The 18,048-nt window shown below is 38.4% G+C and overlaps 2 protein-coding genes across 2 annotated transcripts; one reads left to right on the forward strand and one right to left on the reverse strand.

The window, feature by feature from the left end:
• Positions 1 to 456: 456 nt before the first annotated feature.
• ftr87 (finTRIM family, member 87) lies at positions 457 to 5,545 on the forward strand (the record flags this gene model as incomplete). The annotated part of the gene is made up of 7 exons (XM_084411920.1): positions 457 to 1,032; positions 1,121 to 1,207; positions 2,825 to 3,058; positions 3,256 to 3,415; positions 3,513 to 3,572; positions 3,689 to 3,742; positions 4,659 to 5,545. 7 exons carry the CDS (start codon positions 457 to 459, stop codon positions 5,207 to 5,209), a joined length of 1,722 nt encoding a protein of 573 aa, XP_084268046.1. The 3' UTR covers positions 5,210 to 5,545.
• Positions 5,544 to 17,715, reverse strand: eef1da (eukaryotic translation elongation factor 1 delta a (guanine nucleotide exchange protein)). Its single transcript, XM_084411947.1, has 7 exons — positions 17,384 to 17,715; positions 11,710 to 11,830; positions 7,605 to 7,692; positions 7,224 to 7,324; positions 6,915 to 7,112; positions 6,621 to 6,815; positions 5,544 to 5,667 (listed from the first exon to the last, which is right to left on the reverse strand). Exons 2-7 carry the CDS (start codon positions 11,821 to 11,823, stop codon positions 5,629 to 5,631), a joined length of 735 nt encoding a protein of 244 aa, XP_084268073.1. The 5' UTR covers positions 11,824 to 11,830; positions 17,384 to 17,715; the 3' UTR covers positions 5,544 to 5,628.
• Positions 17,716 to 18,048: the final 333 nt, after the last annotated feature.

An 18,048-nucleotide genomic window follows, 5' to 3' on the forward strand; every position in this document is an offset into this window, starting at 1 on the left:
TGCAGATTATATCTCACACTCATGTGAACTAAAAAAGAACAAATGCACTTATATTATATTCTAAAATGTTTTTGGTGGGTCTTAGCATGAAAATGCTTGGGAACACCTATATCAGTAGAAAGCAGGGTCTTTCTAAATGCTTAAAACCCACAATTTGTTTCTCAAAATGATGGAGCAGATCACAAAATATAATGTATCTATGCTGCATGTAAAGCAAGTTTACCCACCTGGAACTTCGATTTGCATAAAAGCAAAGAAGTGGCCCTTTCCTGTTCTTGTGCGTGACTGGCCGCTTCAGGCTGTTTCGGACTGAAACCTGATAAGCTTCTGCTGTACCTGCATTATGTTCACGCCCAGTTTATACACAAACAATCATTGTTTCGTCCTCTCTGTCCTTGGCGACCAGTTTACTGCCTTTCATTTCACTCTCCTCTGACTGTACACATGTAGGGGAAAATGGCAGGAACAAATATCTCTGTCGATAAGGACCAGTTCTGTTGCTCAGTGTGCTTGGAAGTGCTGTGGGAGCCGGTCACTATTCCCTGCGGACATAGTTACTGTATGGAGTGTATTAAAGGTTACTGGAGGAAATGCGAGTTAAAAGAGGAATGCAGCTGCCCTCAGTGTCGACGCACCTTTAGCCCCAGACCTGCGCTGTCGAAAAACACCATGCTGGCTGATGTAGTGGAAAAACTGAGGAGAACCGGCGTTCAAGATCCTGGTGCGAAGGCAGAGGATGTGGAGTGTGACGTTTGCACCGGGAAGAAACACCGAGCTGTTAAGTTCTGTGTGAAATGTCAGACGTTATACTGCGAAATTCACTTGAAGATTCACAATGAAAGGAATCGCAGTAGAATGCATCCACTTATTGAAGTTACAAAACAAGCGCAGAAAAGAATCTGTTCGCGGCACAATAAATTGCGGGATGTTTACTGTCGCACAGACCAACAATGCATTTGTAGTTCGTGCTTAAAAGACGGGCATAAGGGGCACAGCGTGGTGTCGGTGATGGAGGAGAGGACGGAAAAACAGGTAACAAAAACTGTAAAGAAAATCTTTGAATTGCACAAAACAGAGTTTGAAGATGGCATAAATTCTCACGTGCGTCGGTTTCAAACAGAAACATCTCGAGGAAGCGTGGAAGAAGTCAAAGCAGAGGTGCAAGGAACGAGAAAAGGAACTCAGAGACATTGTGAAATACGTCAAGGTAGGTCTACTGTCATTGTGCTGAAAATGTCAGATAATGACAGATTGCTTATTTTTGTGTGGAACACATCTGTGCTTTTGCTTTATTAACCCTTCGTCCTGTTTGAGGAAATAAAATAAAAAAACTACTTCAGAGGAATGGAACAAAACTTGGCGGTGAACACCATATGAAAACAGAGCAATTTTTGTGGGATTCAAATCAGCAATGAATGTGTTAAACTCTCTAAAACATCTAGGCCTGGTTTCACAGACAGGGCTTAGATTAAGCCAGGATTAGGTCTTAGTTAAATTAGGACATTTAAGAAGCTTTTATAAACGTTCCTTAGAAAAGAACATTACTGGTGTGCATCTCGAGACGAAACAATGGCACTGATATATTTTAAGATAGATTAAAATGGCTCAAACATTTTAGGCTAAAGCTTTGTCTGTGAAACTGGATACTAGAGAGCAAAAAAGACTCACACACACACACACACTTACGAACTGCATAGGCTATCAAAATGCAGTACCAATAAGCATGTCTGAAAACACTAACTAGGGATTCCACAACCCTATTATATATATATAGGGTTATACACAAGAGTGTTTCTTGTCTTTAATAAGTAGGCCGCCCATCAAAAAGTGTCCCAATTGACAATCTGTTTTGTATGAATATTATATATGAATTTTACACTCGCTGGGACACATTTCTTAATACTAGGGTCACTTTTTTAAAACTCTTCCCACAGTGAGCACAACAGCAGTCTATGTGCGCTAAACTGTGGATCATTTATCATTGCTTTGGAACAAAATGCATTCAGTGACTACATGGTATGAATTAATTTCTTAGACACAAACATCACCAAAATTACAGGCCAATTTGCACAATTACAGTACATACTGTACTGTTTTTTTTTATGGTTAAGCTTAAGTTCAAAACCTAAAATAATACAAAAAAGAATAAGACATCAATTTGCTACATTTCTACAGTAATACCATATCAAAATATGTTACAAATCTAGATGTTAGATGTAGCTGAACACCTACGCAGGTGTTTCATTACCATCAACAAAAGGCGAAACTTAATTTTGGACTGTAATGTAAACATGGACCATGTAATAGCAGAGTGTGTCATTCTTGTTTAGTGAAGAAATTTCACAAAACAAAACAAAACATTGTGTAATGCTATTTGTTGTTAGTGTTTTTTTAGGTCATTGTTTTATGAATAAATAAAGTCTGTTTGTTGGGCGACAACCTTTGCCAGTTGTGTAGAAGTATGAGTTGATGTGTGAAGTGTTTTGGAGGTTTAGTGCATTATGGATGTGAAATTGAAAGTTGAAAGTTAGTTAGAACTTCGTGAAGAAAATTGACCTATGTATTGAGAAATGTATCCTAATGATTGTACATTTTTAAATGGAATAAATGGGGCAAAATTTTGAGATAAATATGGTTTAGTAGCTTACCATGAAATGCTCTCAAAACACAAAATATGAATGAAAAAATGACTAAGGAAGAAAAATATAGCACATTCATTTTGTTTAAAAAAAAGATCCATTTATGGTATTTTGTAACAGTGCGAGTTTGACCTGTACGTGAACATGGCCAAAGGGTTAAACAACCCTTTCTGTCATTGCAATAGCGTTCTGCACAAGCGTTTGAGGAGGACAGTGAGAAGATCTTCATCAGACTGCTGCGCATCGTTGAAAAGAAGCATTCGGAGGTGAAAGAGCAGATCAGAGGTGAGGAGAGAACAGCTCTCAGCCAGACGGAGAAGCTTCTAGAACGACTGAATCAACAGATAGTTGAACAAAGAAGAGGAGAGGCCGAGCTAGAGGCGCTCTCAAACACTGAGGATCATATCCATTTCCTACAGGTGAAGTCTGAAATATGAACTCAATTTGTTTGTTTGTGCTGGAGGTTACGATACTCCACAAGAAATAGTATGTGAACAGCTGAAGAAAAGAAGTTGCTTTCATTCTCTTTGGGGAATTTGGGCCATGCAGCGAATAAAAAGGTGTGTTTGCTTGTACATTAACGCACTAACTTAACCTGTCTGACTCACCTGTGCAGAACTATAAGATGCTCTGTGCTCCACCTGACACTGGAGGTCGGCCCAGCATTGATGTCCATCCGTACTTCCCTTTGCTGATATTGAGAAAAGCTCTCACAGAGCTGAGAGATAAAGTCAGCGAGGTCTGTGACAGAGAATCGACCAAGATCTCAGAATTAGGTGAGCATATAAACACAGATCCACAAGATCTGCTTTGAATTCTATGATCTGCGGATGCACAAATGGCTGTTGACAGCGAACACTGTTATATTTACAGTTGATGAGCACGATCAGTCAGCTGAAAACTCCCTGAGTTGTCCGTTGAACACTGAAACAGGTACGGACACTCACATCCCTCCCAGCAAGTGAGTCATCAAACCACATCAACTCACCTATGTTTACCGGTGTAAGTTAAATGCATCTGACATAATTCAACTCTCTGACCTTTTCCAGCCCATAGACATTTACAACAGACTGAGCCGAGGACCAGAGGAGATTTCTTACAATGTGAGTTCTGATTTAGCACACATTGGTTATCATGTACAAGGAAATGTACATCCAGTTAAAAGACACCTAACATAAAGTGGGACCCTTGATTTTGATTGGCTGGAAGGTAAAACCATTTAATGCACATGTACTTCCAGTCAGTTTAATCACCGTTCTACTAAAGCGCTGATTTCATTGAAGCGTGAAGAGATCACACACAAAAACATTCCAAACTTGATATCAACACTGCCCTGTAACTTTTATTAATAAAATAGCTTTGCTACTAATGTTACATTATTTTTCTCAGCGAGGTGGTAACATCGCTGTTTTTGAAGTTATTAACCTCACAGATTGTTAAGACGCTGTACAGATGCAGGTAATTCACACACGCTATAATGCTATAATTTATTTAAATAAATGTAATCTTACCGCACTACTATATCTGTGTCTGATTCAAAGCAGGCAGAATAGATCTGACAAGCCGTAACTAATGAAAGTAACTGTCATTTTTACTTTCCCAATCAAATATTGCACTGCAAACATCAATGTCAGTTTTCACATACGAATGCTGGCAAATGTCCGCGGTATAAGCGTGATAATCCTAGCTGTGCATTATTAATTGATTTAAATGCATTTCGATTCGAGTGGTTCTTTGCAAGCTGTGCATTAAACGATTTAATACTGAAGCCATCGGCTTCATTTGACAGTAAATACAGTCGATAATTGAGGTGCAAGATGGCATCAGCACCCATCTGTGCTGTAAACGTGAGAAAGAAGCGCTGGCCTCAAATGAGCGGTCATTATACAGCATTGCTATTGATGACGGTCATTATCGGGGAATAATGCAACTGACCAATCAAAACAAGACTTCAGAGAGCCATGTAATAATGTAAATTATTAGATGAGACTTATTAGCCAAGTATCTTTCCTCTTTCAGACTGCTGTGATTTGACGTTAGACCCAAACACCGCCAACTTTTTCCTCCGTCTTTCTGGAGATCACACAGAGGTCACGACGGTCCACGAGCCTCAGCCGTACCCGGGTCACCCGGAGCGCTTCAGCAGCTGGGCTCAGGTCCTGTGCACTGAAGCTCTGTCTGGATGCGGATACTGGGAGGTGGAGTGGGGAGGTGCTGGAGGAGTTTCTATTGGAGTTTCCTACAAATCAATTCCCAGGACTGGAGGGAATATGGACCGAAAACTGGGATGCAACTCAAAATCGTGGAGTTTAGATTTCTCCGATTCTGTTTGTTTGTTCCGGCACAGTAAGTTTAGTGTAGAAATACACACTCCAACACCACACAGAGTCGGCGTGTATCTCGATCGCGGCGCTGGAACTCTCGCGTTTTATAGCGTCTCTCTGGCAGATGATACCATGTTTTTGCTGCATCGAGAGCAGACTATGTTTGCCCAACCTCTCTACCCTGGTTTCTGGGTTGGACTGGGATCCACTTTGAAACTCTGTCGAACTTTCAGCTTCTCAGCTTAGTAATTCATTCTGTGCTCTCATTTTGTTTAACAGACAGTTCACCCAGAAATCAAAATCATGTCATTGTTCACTCACCTTCATGTTATATATTTTCTTCCAGCGGCTTGCTATTGTAAAACCACCCATGCAACCATTATGAAAAGGAGCACTCTGACCATAGCTGTCCATATTTCTTTGTGTTACATTTTTCCTTTTCATTTCATTTTTGGGTGAACTACATGTAACCCTTTAAATAAAGAATAATAGTTAAAATATGAAGCATGAATATAATGGAACCTTGTAAAACCAGGACAGGAATAAAGAGCATACTAATAAAGAGTCAATACAGTGAGTGTTCACGTGGCTGAACAGTTTATTGGAAACCGTGTGATATAAAAGCAGCATAACCCAGTGTGAGGTGGTTCTTCGTGGCGAGAGGCTCAGATCTTGTTGAAGGCAGCAATATCGACACTCTGGACCTACAACATAATGAGGAACGAATGTAGTTTTGGTCAATAAAACTTGATTTTTTGAGAACATTTTATAAATCTTATCAAACAGTAAAAATGTCACAAACATTTCCGGTCATATTTAACCCAAACATTAAGTAATTTACTGTTTTACTTTGAAATGTGTATCGTAAATAATTGAAGACCAATATGTTTTTTGTCATTGTCATAAATATGTACTGATACACACAGCACATATACATATATACACACACACACATATACATATACACCAGGGGTGCCCAATCCTACTCCTGCCGATCGACTGTCCTGCACAGTTCATTTCCAACCCTAATCAAACACACCTGCCTTTAATTTTCAAGTGATCCAGATAGATAGATAGATAGATAGATAGATAGATAGATAGATAGATAGATAGATAGATAGATAGATAGATAGATAGATAGATAGATAGATAGATAGATAGAAAAAATAAAAAATGTTTATATAAATTTTTTATATAAAAAAATGCATAATTTTTTATATAACTTATTTCTATTTTCATTACAGTTAAGTACATTTTTCCTTAACTTTTCCTGAATTATTTTATTAAAATTACTTTAACGCAATATACATACATTTGTAAATTGTTTATACAATTATAAAATCAGTATTTCGCTGCAATTCACAAAATGGCAAAAATATATATATATTTTGCTTTTAAATATATGTAATGCATATTAAGCTTAAGACTGAAATATGTTTTTTGTCATTGTGATAAATATAATTCAAATTTATAATCAAATTTATACATTTGTATAATAAAGCGATTTACTTTCATGATATTTACATTATTCTTTCTTCAGGAGTTTCTTTTATTGAAATTTATATATTTATTTATATATACACAACAGCCCTAAAAAATGTTTAAGTGACCAGATTTTTTTTTAATCATGATTCAACCAAAAACATTGTGCACTTACGTAGTCCTCATATTTGGTGATCTCCTCTTCCAGAATGTCTGTTCCTACTTTATCGTCTTCTACCACACAGTTGATCTGCAGCTTTTTGATGCCGTATCCGACAGGAACCAGCTTAGAAGCTCCCCACAGGAGCCCGTCCATCTGTATGGAGCGCACACACTCTTCCAGCTTGGACATATCGGTCTCATCGTCCCACTGATCAACGAAAGAAACATGATATATTCAAAACTAGAGCTCAGCAGGAAGAAATTATACTTGATAGGTTAAAGATTGTGTGTGCTGAAGGTCTCGTACAGGTTTGACGTCCAGCAGGATGGATGATTTGGCGATGAGGGCTGGTTTTTTGGCTTTCCTCTGGGAGTACTCCTTCACCCTCTCTGCTTTGATACGCTCGGCCTCCTCATCTTCCTCATCACTGCCAAACAGGTCGATGTCGTCATCATCGTCAGCACCGTTGTGTTTCTCAACCTTGGGCGTCTGGACAGGAGCAGCCTACAGATAAAACAATATACATGGTATGTAAAGAATTACGGTTGTATTTGCTTAATGCACAAAGGCGGCCTCATTATTATTGACTTCAAGATGTTAGTATCTCACAACTACCTTGGTGACGGTAACAGACTTTGAAGCCGGCGATTGGCCTTTCTCCAGCGTGGCCATTCTGGACTCCAGTTTGGACAGTGTGGCTTTTAGATCATCCACCACTGATAAACCAAACGCACCATTAATCTCACACTGATCACAATATGCTCAAGCTGTGTCAATCTGTTCCAAACCCTAGTGTGTTGCATCACTGTCCACATAGGCATTTTATGTTGATCTTACGAGAGTAGGAAAGCCTGTGGGAATTGTGCATTTATGGACATGCCCACATTGCATCGCTAACAATCATCGTGCCTACGGTGTCAACTAGAAAATTGCTTTCTACGTAGGAAACTTGCTAGGTTTTGGAACAGCCATATCTCTGTCTTTTCTCATATGTACCTTTGTGCAGATTCTTGTTGTCCAGTTCTAGACTCTTGAAACGAGAGAGCAGCTCACTCTGATCCTCAGACTTACTGGCATTCTGACTCTGCAAATCAGATGGAGGAGAACTGAACATTAGTGAATTACATCTCATAAAGAGCTGACTGCTAAAATCACACCATGCAGGGCTGCGACTGCAGACATGCCCAACAAAAGGTTTGTCAACCAATTAAAAACCACAGGAAAACACGTGAATGCATTTATAGCAGGATCTGATGTTTGAAACATTGAAATAAAACAAAAATTTCCCACTTGATTTGCATGCAATTTACTTTGGTGATGGCTAAAACTTTAAACCAATGCATGAAAACACAGTCATGCATGACATCTGTGCCCTTAATGTGTAAAAACCTCCCATAAAAACACTAGTCACACAGTAAACAGGCTGTTTTGGATGAGTCAAGCAGAAATGCATGTATGATCCACGCTGCTCCAGGCTCCATTCACATGCTTTTCACACAGATGAGCAACTGAACCGCCCCAGAGGACTTACGGTCTTCCTCTCCCGTGGTTTTTGAGCGCGCGTGTGCCCTTTACTAGCCTGTAGAGAAGTCTTCACCTGAGAGATTCACATTTAACCACCACAACCAGAAAACAAATCAGAAGAGAGACACAGATAAACGACTATGACAGAAACTGAGAAACTTTTTCCTCTCACAGTTCTGACTCTTCTCAGAATTGCGGGATATAAACTTGCAATTGCGAGCTATAAAGTCACAATTACAAGATATAATTACTTTTCACGCAATTTTTCCTCGCAATTCTGATTTCTTTTCTCAGAATTGTTAGATATAAACTCGCAATTGCAGTCCAATTCTGAGGTAATTTTCTCTGAATTGTGAATTTATATCTCACAATTCTGACTTTATAACAAGCAATTCTGAGAAAGAAAAAAAGTCTGAATTGTGAATTAAGTCGCAATAACTTTGGAAACAAGCTTTCATAGAGAAGATATGCATGCATTAACTGTTTTCATTGCCATTCAGTTTTTGCTTCGCTTTAAAGGGGTCATGACATACATTTTTTTTTATTTTAAATGTTCCTTGCGGTTCACTTATATTAAGTTTTTTTTTGCACAAAAAGCGGCTCCTTTAAGGCTAGTCAGTAAGCAGACACTTATGATTGGCTAACGTCATAGCATTAGAAACGGTATCAGCACCCACAATTTCACATGAGTAAGTGTTTTGAATACATTATCCATATAAAACCGTCATTTAACCTGCTGTCAGATCAAAACAATTTTTTTTTTTTTTTTTTTTTTTTTTTAATCTACCCGAGTCAAACTTTCGTTTAAAAAGCATAATTAGGATGGAAACGGCACTTTTAAGATTGACCGTATTTTTGTTTTCGGTCAAATTGAATGGGAGTGCTTGGGGCACTTCTATGATAGCATCAAAATCGCTATTTTTAAAAAACTAAGAAGGCTCGACACAACATGAAACTTTGCTCGAAGTATCACCAGGGGCTCTACACATGAACTCGAGCATTGAGAACATTGTGTACATAGAATTTACAAAAAAAAAAGATTTTGAACAACTCGATTTTGAACAAATCCTTCTGAAGTCTCTACAGAAATGAGCAAATAAACTGTTTAACCGGGACGCGTCAAAGCGAACGTACTTTCACTCGTCCTGTTGTCAGCAGAGTATGTCAGAGACTGAACACACATCTGTATACTGTATCCACTAGACAGCATCAGTGATTATAATGGGTTCAATTTGCTTTTGACCCAAAATTAAGCAACTGAACGCCAGTGGGCGGAGCCTATGATGAGATGATGTATACCTATTATCAATGCTGGTATATGCAAATGTATTTGCCTGTGTGATGTCACAAATCCCACACTATCCAAACAAGCCAATTTTGGAGCTTGATTAAATAAGTACTTTGTTTATAACGAGGAGGATGTTTAAGCTATGAACCTTGCATGATATTTTAATGGCACCTCATATCAAAAGTAAGGCGAATTTGATTTCTTATGTCATGATCCCTTTAAAGAGGTAAATAGGTTGCTTAAACAAATATATTTGTGCAACTGTGCATAGCTCTTTTAAAAAAATAACAGTTGCGCACATATCTTTGCAGTTTTTCCAAGAAGAAAATAAAAAAACATGCAAGCATATGTTTGCAGTGTACTTGTGAGGTCTGCGCGCTTGAATCTGAGTCAGACCAAGAACATGCCATAAAAGCATAAACCACAAACACACACTAACATCTTCAGGCAGCTGCAAAGCAACCTACTTCCTTTTATAATATGAATGATGACAGATGAACACGACAGAGCACAGCACATGTATTGCAAAATGAACAGGCACATTAAACACAAATAAAGATGTCATGTAGTGAACGGAAGGAGATCAAGCTAGACCCACTTGCATGACAGAACAGTTTGCTATAGAGAAGTGTTTTTAGATGCACACAGTTGGATTATATAAAACCTTTGAGGTGTCAATCTTAGTTTATGTCTAGAACGCATATGCTGTGATGATGCGGGAGGTGTAAAGTAACTGCTGACAGAGGAATCAAATACTGCAGAATCAGCGAGAAGAGACCGTGGGAGATTCTGTCAAGTATTGAAGCAATGCAGTTTAGAATCTGTGCACATGATTTTATAAATTTACCTGGATAAACCTACAAAAAACAAAATGGTTCACAAGCAAAATAACCAAAACCAAGTCAGCTAATAGAGTGCAGCAGATCAAAAGTTTGTTTTCATTGGTCAAATGCAACAATGCCAACTTCTGTGCCCAAAAGTATTTTGTCCCTGACTAAAATGCATGTTTGAGCGGTTTTAACAAAGCAAACTGCATTGATATATCTTAAAATATGTCAGTGCCATTGTTTTGTCTCAAGATGCACACCAGTAATGTTTTTTTTTTTTTCATTCTAAGGCATGTTTATTAAAGCTACTTAAATGTCCTAACTGAACTAAGGCCTAATCCTGGCTTAATCTAAACCCTGTCTGTGAAACAAGGCCATAATGTGATCAACTTTCAACTCAAAAGTTAATCTTTTAGGACAGAACAAAACCCACATTACTTTGTTGATTCACTTTTCTCACATTTTCTGTTTACTTGAGCAGCCCAAAATAGCATAATTAACTCACAAGTTTGGGGCAGGACAGTCGGAAATTATATTTATATATATATAAATAATTTCGGTTTACATTTAAAAACAAAACTTAAAAAATATATATATATGGCACTACAAGTCATTTTACAGGTCATAAATTGTGTACACGAGTTTGTAATCTGCATGTACAGTTTACTAATCCATATCTGCAGCTGATTTTGTTCTCCCTGCCAAAGGCACAGAGGGGGATCTGTGCACATGTTAAAATAGCACAGGGATATTTTGGGAGGGCGAGTGTTTGTACTGTAGCTCCAATCTTGTGGGTGATCAGCAGCTGAATGAAAAACTGTCCTGTTCATTTCACCTCCAACTTGGTTAAAGTTTCATGACGTAGATTTAAATCAGCCCTTCAAAGTGGTCTCATGCAGGACGACAGTTACAGACCATCAGTAATCACTCTAGTTAAATGCGGTTTACAAGAAGATTACAGTACAAATTCAGTATGCTCCAAAAAATTATTAATACCAAGAGTTGAGATTATGATGAGTTCTTTCATTTTGGGGGCAGTACTCACTCCGGCTAGGGATTGCTGGATATTCTGTCGGGCTTTAGCAATGTCCTGCAGGATGGCACTAGAATCTCTCTCCTGGAAAGGTACAGCGGGGTAAAAAGGCCCATGTCAAACAAACCAGCAAGAGGCAGAGAGTGAGCATGCAAGCAAGCAAGCAAACAAACAAACAAAGGTGAAGTACATAATGAAGCGTTGTCAGTACAGTGAAAAGAAAAAGCAGAAACCTGGATAGTTGGACATACAGCAGCTGAGTAAACATGTATTCATGCCTCACCATTAGGATTCTGTCACCCTCATTCATTGGGACAACTACAGCCATATACCGGCTTGTATGACAACCCAAATGAGGACGTTTTAGACTCTCAAACTGTGCTGTTGAAACTGCTTCGCTACAGCATCCTGATCTCTAGCGGTCAGTACCTGAGATGTCTGAGGTACGCCGTTCCTGGCCTCGTAGAAGCATCTCTCGGCCTCGTCGTATCTGGACTTGTCGAACCAGATGTTCTCCTGGGCGAGTCCCTGAAGTCCACTCATTGTGATGCTAAGAACACGAAAAAAGTAGATGTGGAAGTTAGAATTTTAATGTGTGTCAAAGAGCAAACATACAACTTTAGAAAGAGACTTAAAGTTAAAAGAAAAAAGTCAGAATTCAAAATGCAAGTCTTCAATGCATTTTTAAAGTAATTCATTCATGAGTAATTGTGCATCACAAATGCATTAAAAACATAAGCAAATATAAATCAAGCGGAACAAGCCGAGCACCACGTGCCACATTTCCTCTCCTGTATTTACACATATTATGACAGCTCACAAATTCTCTAGAATTTGGATCTTAAATTGAATACACAATTAATCAGAGATTTTTCTTGCATTCAAGCTTAATTCTTGGCAGCCAATACAACCGAATAATTATTATAATTTTTTTCTCAATTTAAAATTCAATTTTAATTGGTATTTTTCTATAATAAAAAAAAATAGTTGGAGGAGAAAAACAAAACTTGTTAAGCAAGATTAAACGTTTAGTGACCATGAAGGACTAGCTAACTGCTGGTTTAAAAAGGCAGCCATGACTGACAATAACTAGCTAAACACAGCAATTTTACTTATATTGTTGCTCACTGAGAACAAGGAACATAACAATAAACAAACAAGCAATGAAAAGACGTTATATGAACAATATAATATGCTGATAAAATAGGAATGTTTGGCAATATATAACTATACTAGGGCTGTAATCTCCCAGTCGATTAGTCAATTATTTGGTCGATAAGTTCTGGCTCGACCAAAATTCTGATTGGTCGATTTTTTGCCGCGTTCATTTCATCAGGTGGAAAGCACTAATTGCTAATGGGGGTGTTTTCAGAGCACCCCTGTTTCACAGGTAACAGTCTGTCTTCAGAATACCCCCCTTGTTTTCACTTCTTTTGGATTTGCCCAACCCACCGGAGAAGAGAGACAGATTGAAGAAAGTAGGCTACTAGAAGGTTTGCTGAATATTATTTATTTATTTAATTGTGAGAGCGTTTAATTCATAATCAGTCAGTCCTCTTCAGTGCAAAATAATTTGGTCAAAAACGATTTAATATACTGCAAATAGCCTACTAGTTTTTTATGTTTATTTATAAAATTCATTTAGGCAGACGACAAGGCTACCAAGTACTGCGCACAGTGCGCAGCTAATTAATTTAACGTTTTTTTTTGTTTGTTTTTTTTACATAATTTTTAGTCGAAAATTTCAGGACTTCAGTCGACCAAGATTTTCTTTGGTTAATTACAGCCCTAAACTATACTGTAACAACCAATAAACTCGTACATTCTGTAAACACCCACTTTATGCCTGGCTAACTTTATGATGACGAAAAAACTACATCGTCCAGGTCTTGCATTCATGTTGATTTTGTAGAATGGTTGTTTGGATTGATTGTCTAAGTCCCCTGAACCACTAAAACTCCTTTCATTTATTTTTTGCTGACACTGGCTTCAGACAACAGGACAGACTTTGCGTGCTAAAGCCCTCGGATTAGTTTCACACTGATCAACTTTCACCCAGCAGCCAATGGTGACACAAACCAGGTTGAGGCTTTTGAAAAGAGAAGAATGATCTCAAACACACTCAAAACACACAAAAACACACCGTTCAATAAATCAAAAGACAAATTTCAGAGTCTCTTAAAAAAAAAAAAAAAAAAGTCAATTGTCCCATGCCCCTAAACTAGCCATACTTGTCCCTTTTATGAGGGGCGCGCTCGGTCTCGGAGAAGACCCTCTTCCTGTTACTTTTTGGGAAATGCCGATCCCTCTGGGGTTCAGACGACGAACGCTGGTGGGTCGAACCCCGCTGCTGTGGATGTGACGCATGGGAACGGGTGTACGTTTGGTTCTCCTTCTCTTGGGATTGTTGTGCACCGTTTCGTTTAGCCCTGAAGACCAGGGTGCGGGGAACTCGGTCTTTGGAAGACGAAACTGGAGGGGTCCCGCTCCCAGCGCTCAACGAGGTCTGATAGGCATCGTTGGCCTGCTCATATAGGCTGCTGTTGAACCAAACCTTCTCTCCTCTAGTGCCCTGAGAGGTCAGATCATGATGGAAACGACCTTCTTCAGAACCTTGATTTTCAGACCTGGAAGAACGAGTGCGGTTTCTCTTTCCGTCATTTGAATTGGGCAGATTCCTTGTCTGTTCGTGTCTAGTATCTTCTTTGGCTCGAGACCCCAACTGGTTCTCCATCCTCTAGCTCAATTACAGCATATAAGGAAAAACAAATAAGGTACATGCTAAAGAATTAGTTTGAGCTGATGTTAGACAGTAAACGAGGGCAGAGATGGAAACAACCAAGCGCATCCAGAAGCCTTGCAGAGCACCAGCTGAAGTCCGTTCATGAGGGAAACGTTTTCACAGGGATTCACCAAGGGAACCAATACTGGACGTTTCGCATTCAGACAGTGTGATTTTATTCAAATTTCATATGAGATTGTGCAGTCTGGCCAAAGATGACATAATTAGCTAAATTGTTGTTGTCCCTTTGATAAATAAATGTAAAATAATATTTCACCTTTTTTTTTTTTTTTTTTTTAAGCCATGCAAGTTGAGATAAACAAAAATTTACAAACCGAACAGAAAAAAAGTTTGCTTTTGCCCAGATCTAACAAGTGGCACAAAATTACATACAGCCAAATGCCTCAATATATTCTGGCTTACTTTAAACTTGACATCAAGTATTACATGTCTGGCATACTGTTACGGTGACCGGGAGGGGACATGTTCGGTTCACTTAGTTTTGTCGTGGCCACAACATATAAACTCGTGGGAACGTCATAGTATGTTTTGGCCACGAGATAATAGGCTTGTTTGAGATGCGCCTCGCCTGAAATGTAGGCGAGAGTAGACGGCTGCAGTGAGAGGAGGAGTGAAAAAAGCGCAGGCAAGCCGGACAGTTCTCTCTTCTCGCAGTGGATCTGACAGCTGCGAGATCAAAGATGGATATCGCGGGATTCACGCTCGTGCACAGTGTTGCTAATAAACTGGATGGAATTTAAGTTCTGTTGCTTTTATATGAAAATAAATATAATGAACAAGACACCCAAAGTAGCCTAGTTATTTAATTCCATTCCAAATACATGTTTATCAGTCTTTTTTTCTTTAATACAGACATGTTTTTTATTTTATTTATTTTTTATAAAAAATGCATTGCATAATCCATAGAGATCGCACTGTTAGATAGTTTGGGAATATTCATATACATAAAACATGATATCAGAGTTTTAAATCAAACATTTTAAAAGAGAAGAATACATCACGGTTGTTTAAACCAATGAACATTAAGCTGTGTCGTCAGCAAGTCGTTTCCCATCATGCTTTTGATCAGCGCAGTCAGTGGAGAGCAACTGCGCTCGACTGCAGAATCCGACAGGTGCGCCTTGCGCTCGCGAGAGATTTTTGATATACGTCAGCATGACATCAGAGCAAGGCGGACCGCACTCGGACACATTTCTAACCGGCATGCATCTCGCGCTGATCACCGGTGATCGATTCTGCGCAGATTTTGCTCATCTCAAACAAGCCTATTAATTCGTGGGAGCGTCATATTAAATCGTAGGAACGTGATAATAAATCGGGGCCACTAGATCATTTTGTTGAGGTAACGACATCATGTCGTGGCCTCGAGATCATATGTTGAGGGAACGATATATTTTTCTCGTGGCCACGATTTCATATTTTGAGAGAACGACATCGGTCAACACTAGTGTAACCATATACAGCAGTCGGAGATGGAGATGACTGGTGAAAGAACATTTTACTTTGAATTAGGAATGTCATATAAAGATATAGTGCGGTCTCTGGCATTAAGACATGTTTACGGAAGTGAAAAACACCTGAAGCATTCTTAAGTTGAATGGGCTTTTTCGTCGGAAATTTACTGGCTTGAATGTAATACTCGGGTCATGAATAAAGTCCCGTTAAAGGCAATGAACAAAAACAAATTATGAGAAACTTTAATGAACAAATAGCCTAATAAAGTAAATTATGACCGAGGTGAAAGGAGGAGGCCTTATCGCGTGTGAAGATTCGGTTCCCACATGTTATAAAACTCGCATCCACGAGATATTATGACGTTCCCACAAGTTTATATGTTGTGGCCACGACAAAACTAAGTGAACCGAACATGTCCCCTCCCGGTCACCGTACTGTTGATTATAACACATGTTCTAAGCTACAATCATTTTAGTAATAAATGCCATCTGACAAGTAATTGGAGCCACAGGAAAAAACAACAACAGAAACATGCACATAATCCCAACGCCTTTCACTAGAAATTAACCTCAGCTGTGATGTGAAGCAAAAGTGCAGAGAACTCTAATAACAATTAAATTAAAAGGTATAAATATTTACAGTATTTTGCCAGTTTTGCACAAATAAATTGTGTAAATGGCAACATTCAAGTTGAAAATAGTAGGGAATATTCAATTACCATTTTCTATTACCAAAGTCCCTACATTAATAATGGTGAAAATTTGGTCATGCCCAATTTCAAACTAAAACTAAATCCAACTTCCAAAACTACGGACAATCCATCATTCAGGTTACAAACACACAATGCATTTCTATTATAACACATTTTTTTGTCCAAATTATTTAGCCAATAACAAGGTTTTATGCGAAGTTAGTGTACTTTGTTACACAGTTCACCAAATGTCATCACAGAGCATGTTTGCTATGACATATGGAGTTCATTTAACAATTTATTGTTTGTCATCTCCAATCAAGTTGTATTATTTGTATCACTTTACAATAAGGTCCCATTAATTAATGCAATAACTAAAAAAATAAGCACATTATGTATTAATCTTTGTTAACGTTTGTTAATAAAAACACAACTGTTCATTGTTAGTTCATGTTAACTCCAATACAAGTTGATTTTAATAATGTATTAGTTGGCTAAATGTTGAAATTCACATTAATAAATGCTTTAGAAGTATTTTTAGGATTTCATTATTAGTTCATGTAGTTTAACAAATGGAACCTTAAAATTTAATGAAATTTGCATTAGTCTTTGAGATGAAAAGAATGAGAAAGAGATGATGAAGAAACTCATTGCAAGTTACCCTGTGACATAGATGTCCATTTTATATGTGCTAAATAAAAAGGGGAGACACTGAGACTGACTTTGGCTTGAAGGACACGAAAAGCAAATAAACCAGAGTAACAACAACACGTCTAACCCAGATTTAAACCAGCAGAGACCTGTAGGTCAGGATTAGATGACACACACATACACACACAGATCCGTTACAGATGCTTGACCCACCCTGTTTATGAACATATGAAACACAAACTTCAACCTCATGTGTGCTGTCTGTCAGTATCAACTCCAGGTGCTTCACGGAAGCTTTATAAACTCATGAGTTAAGATACTGTATGATGTGTATGGAGTGGGATCAAGTTCAAGGAGTTTTAAACTCTGCAGCGGATTAAACTCATGGGTTTCATACGCAGCCACGTGGCGCGACACGCACAGCGGAACACTTCAGCAACAACACGATACAAGTGAAACATATTTACCACTATCGTGTTAGTGGAAACTAAAGTTTTACTTACTTTCAAAGAGTTTGATAAGTGACAAGCGGTTCGAGCTGAACTTCTCCGCCGGACTCCCTATTACAGAAAGAGACCGAGGAAGTCGGGTAACACGAACTTATAGCTGATAGAGGGGTTTCCTGGTAATTGTCATTGTTCATATGCAACGATGCAATGCAGGTTATACGATTTTAACATTGTAATATACATCTTTATTAGTAAAGAGTTGATTCTAATCTATACAATATGTACAAATATGTAAATATTCATTAAAGTGCCAGTATTGTATAAATATCGCCCCCCAGAGAAGAGATGGTACATCCAGTTACGTTGCACCGAAACATTCCGTCCTCGTGCCCCGAACTAACAGCTGCACATAATAACTCAACAAAATTTGGATTTATTTTTTAATTCTCTTGACTCAAATGGCAAAATTCTGTGTGAATCTCCTATTCAAATTAAAGATATTTCTGAGTCTATCGATAAGCTGAAACTAAATAAATCTCCTGGAAATGATGGTCTGAGTAAATTCTGACCACTGAATTTTACAAGAAATTCTCAAATGTTCTTTCTCCATTTCTTCTCCAAGTTTATTTAGAGAGTCTTCATTAAGGAACTCTCTCACCCCACTCAGGGCGTTAAAAATTTGATCCCAAAACCTTAAAAGGTTCTCAAACCTCAAATTG

This window comes from Rutilus rutilus, assembly GCF_951802725.1.
Source record: "Rutilus rutilus genome assembly, chromosome: 6".
NCBI classification, from domain to species: domain Eukaryota; kingdom Metazoa; phylum Chordata; class Actinopteri; order Cypriniformes; family Leuciscidae; genus Rutilus; species Rutilus rutilus.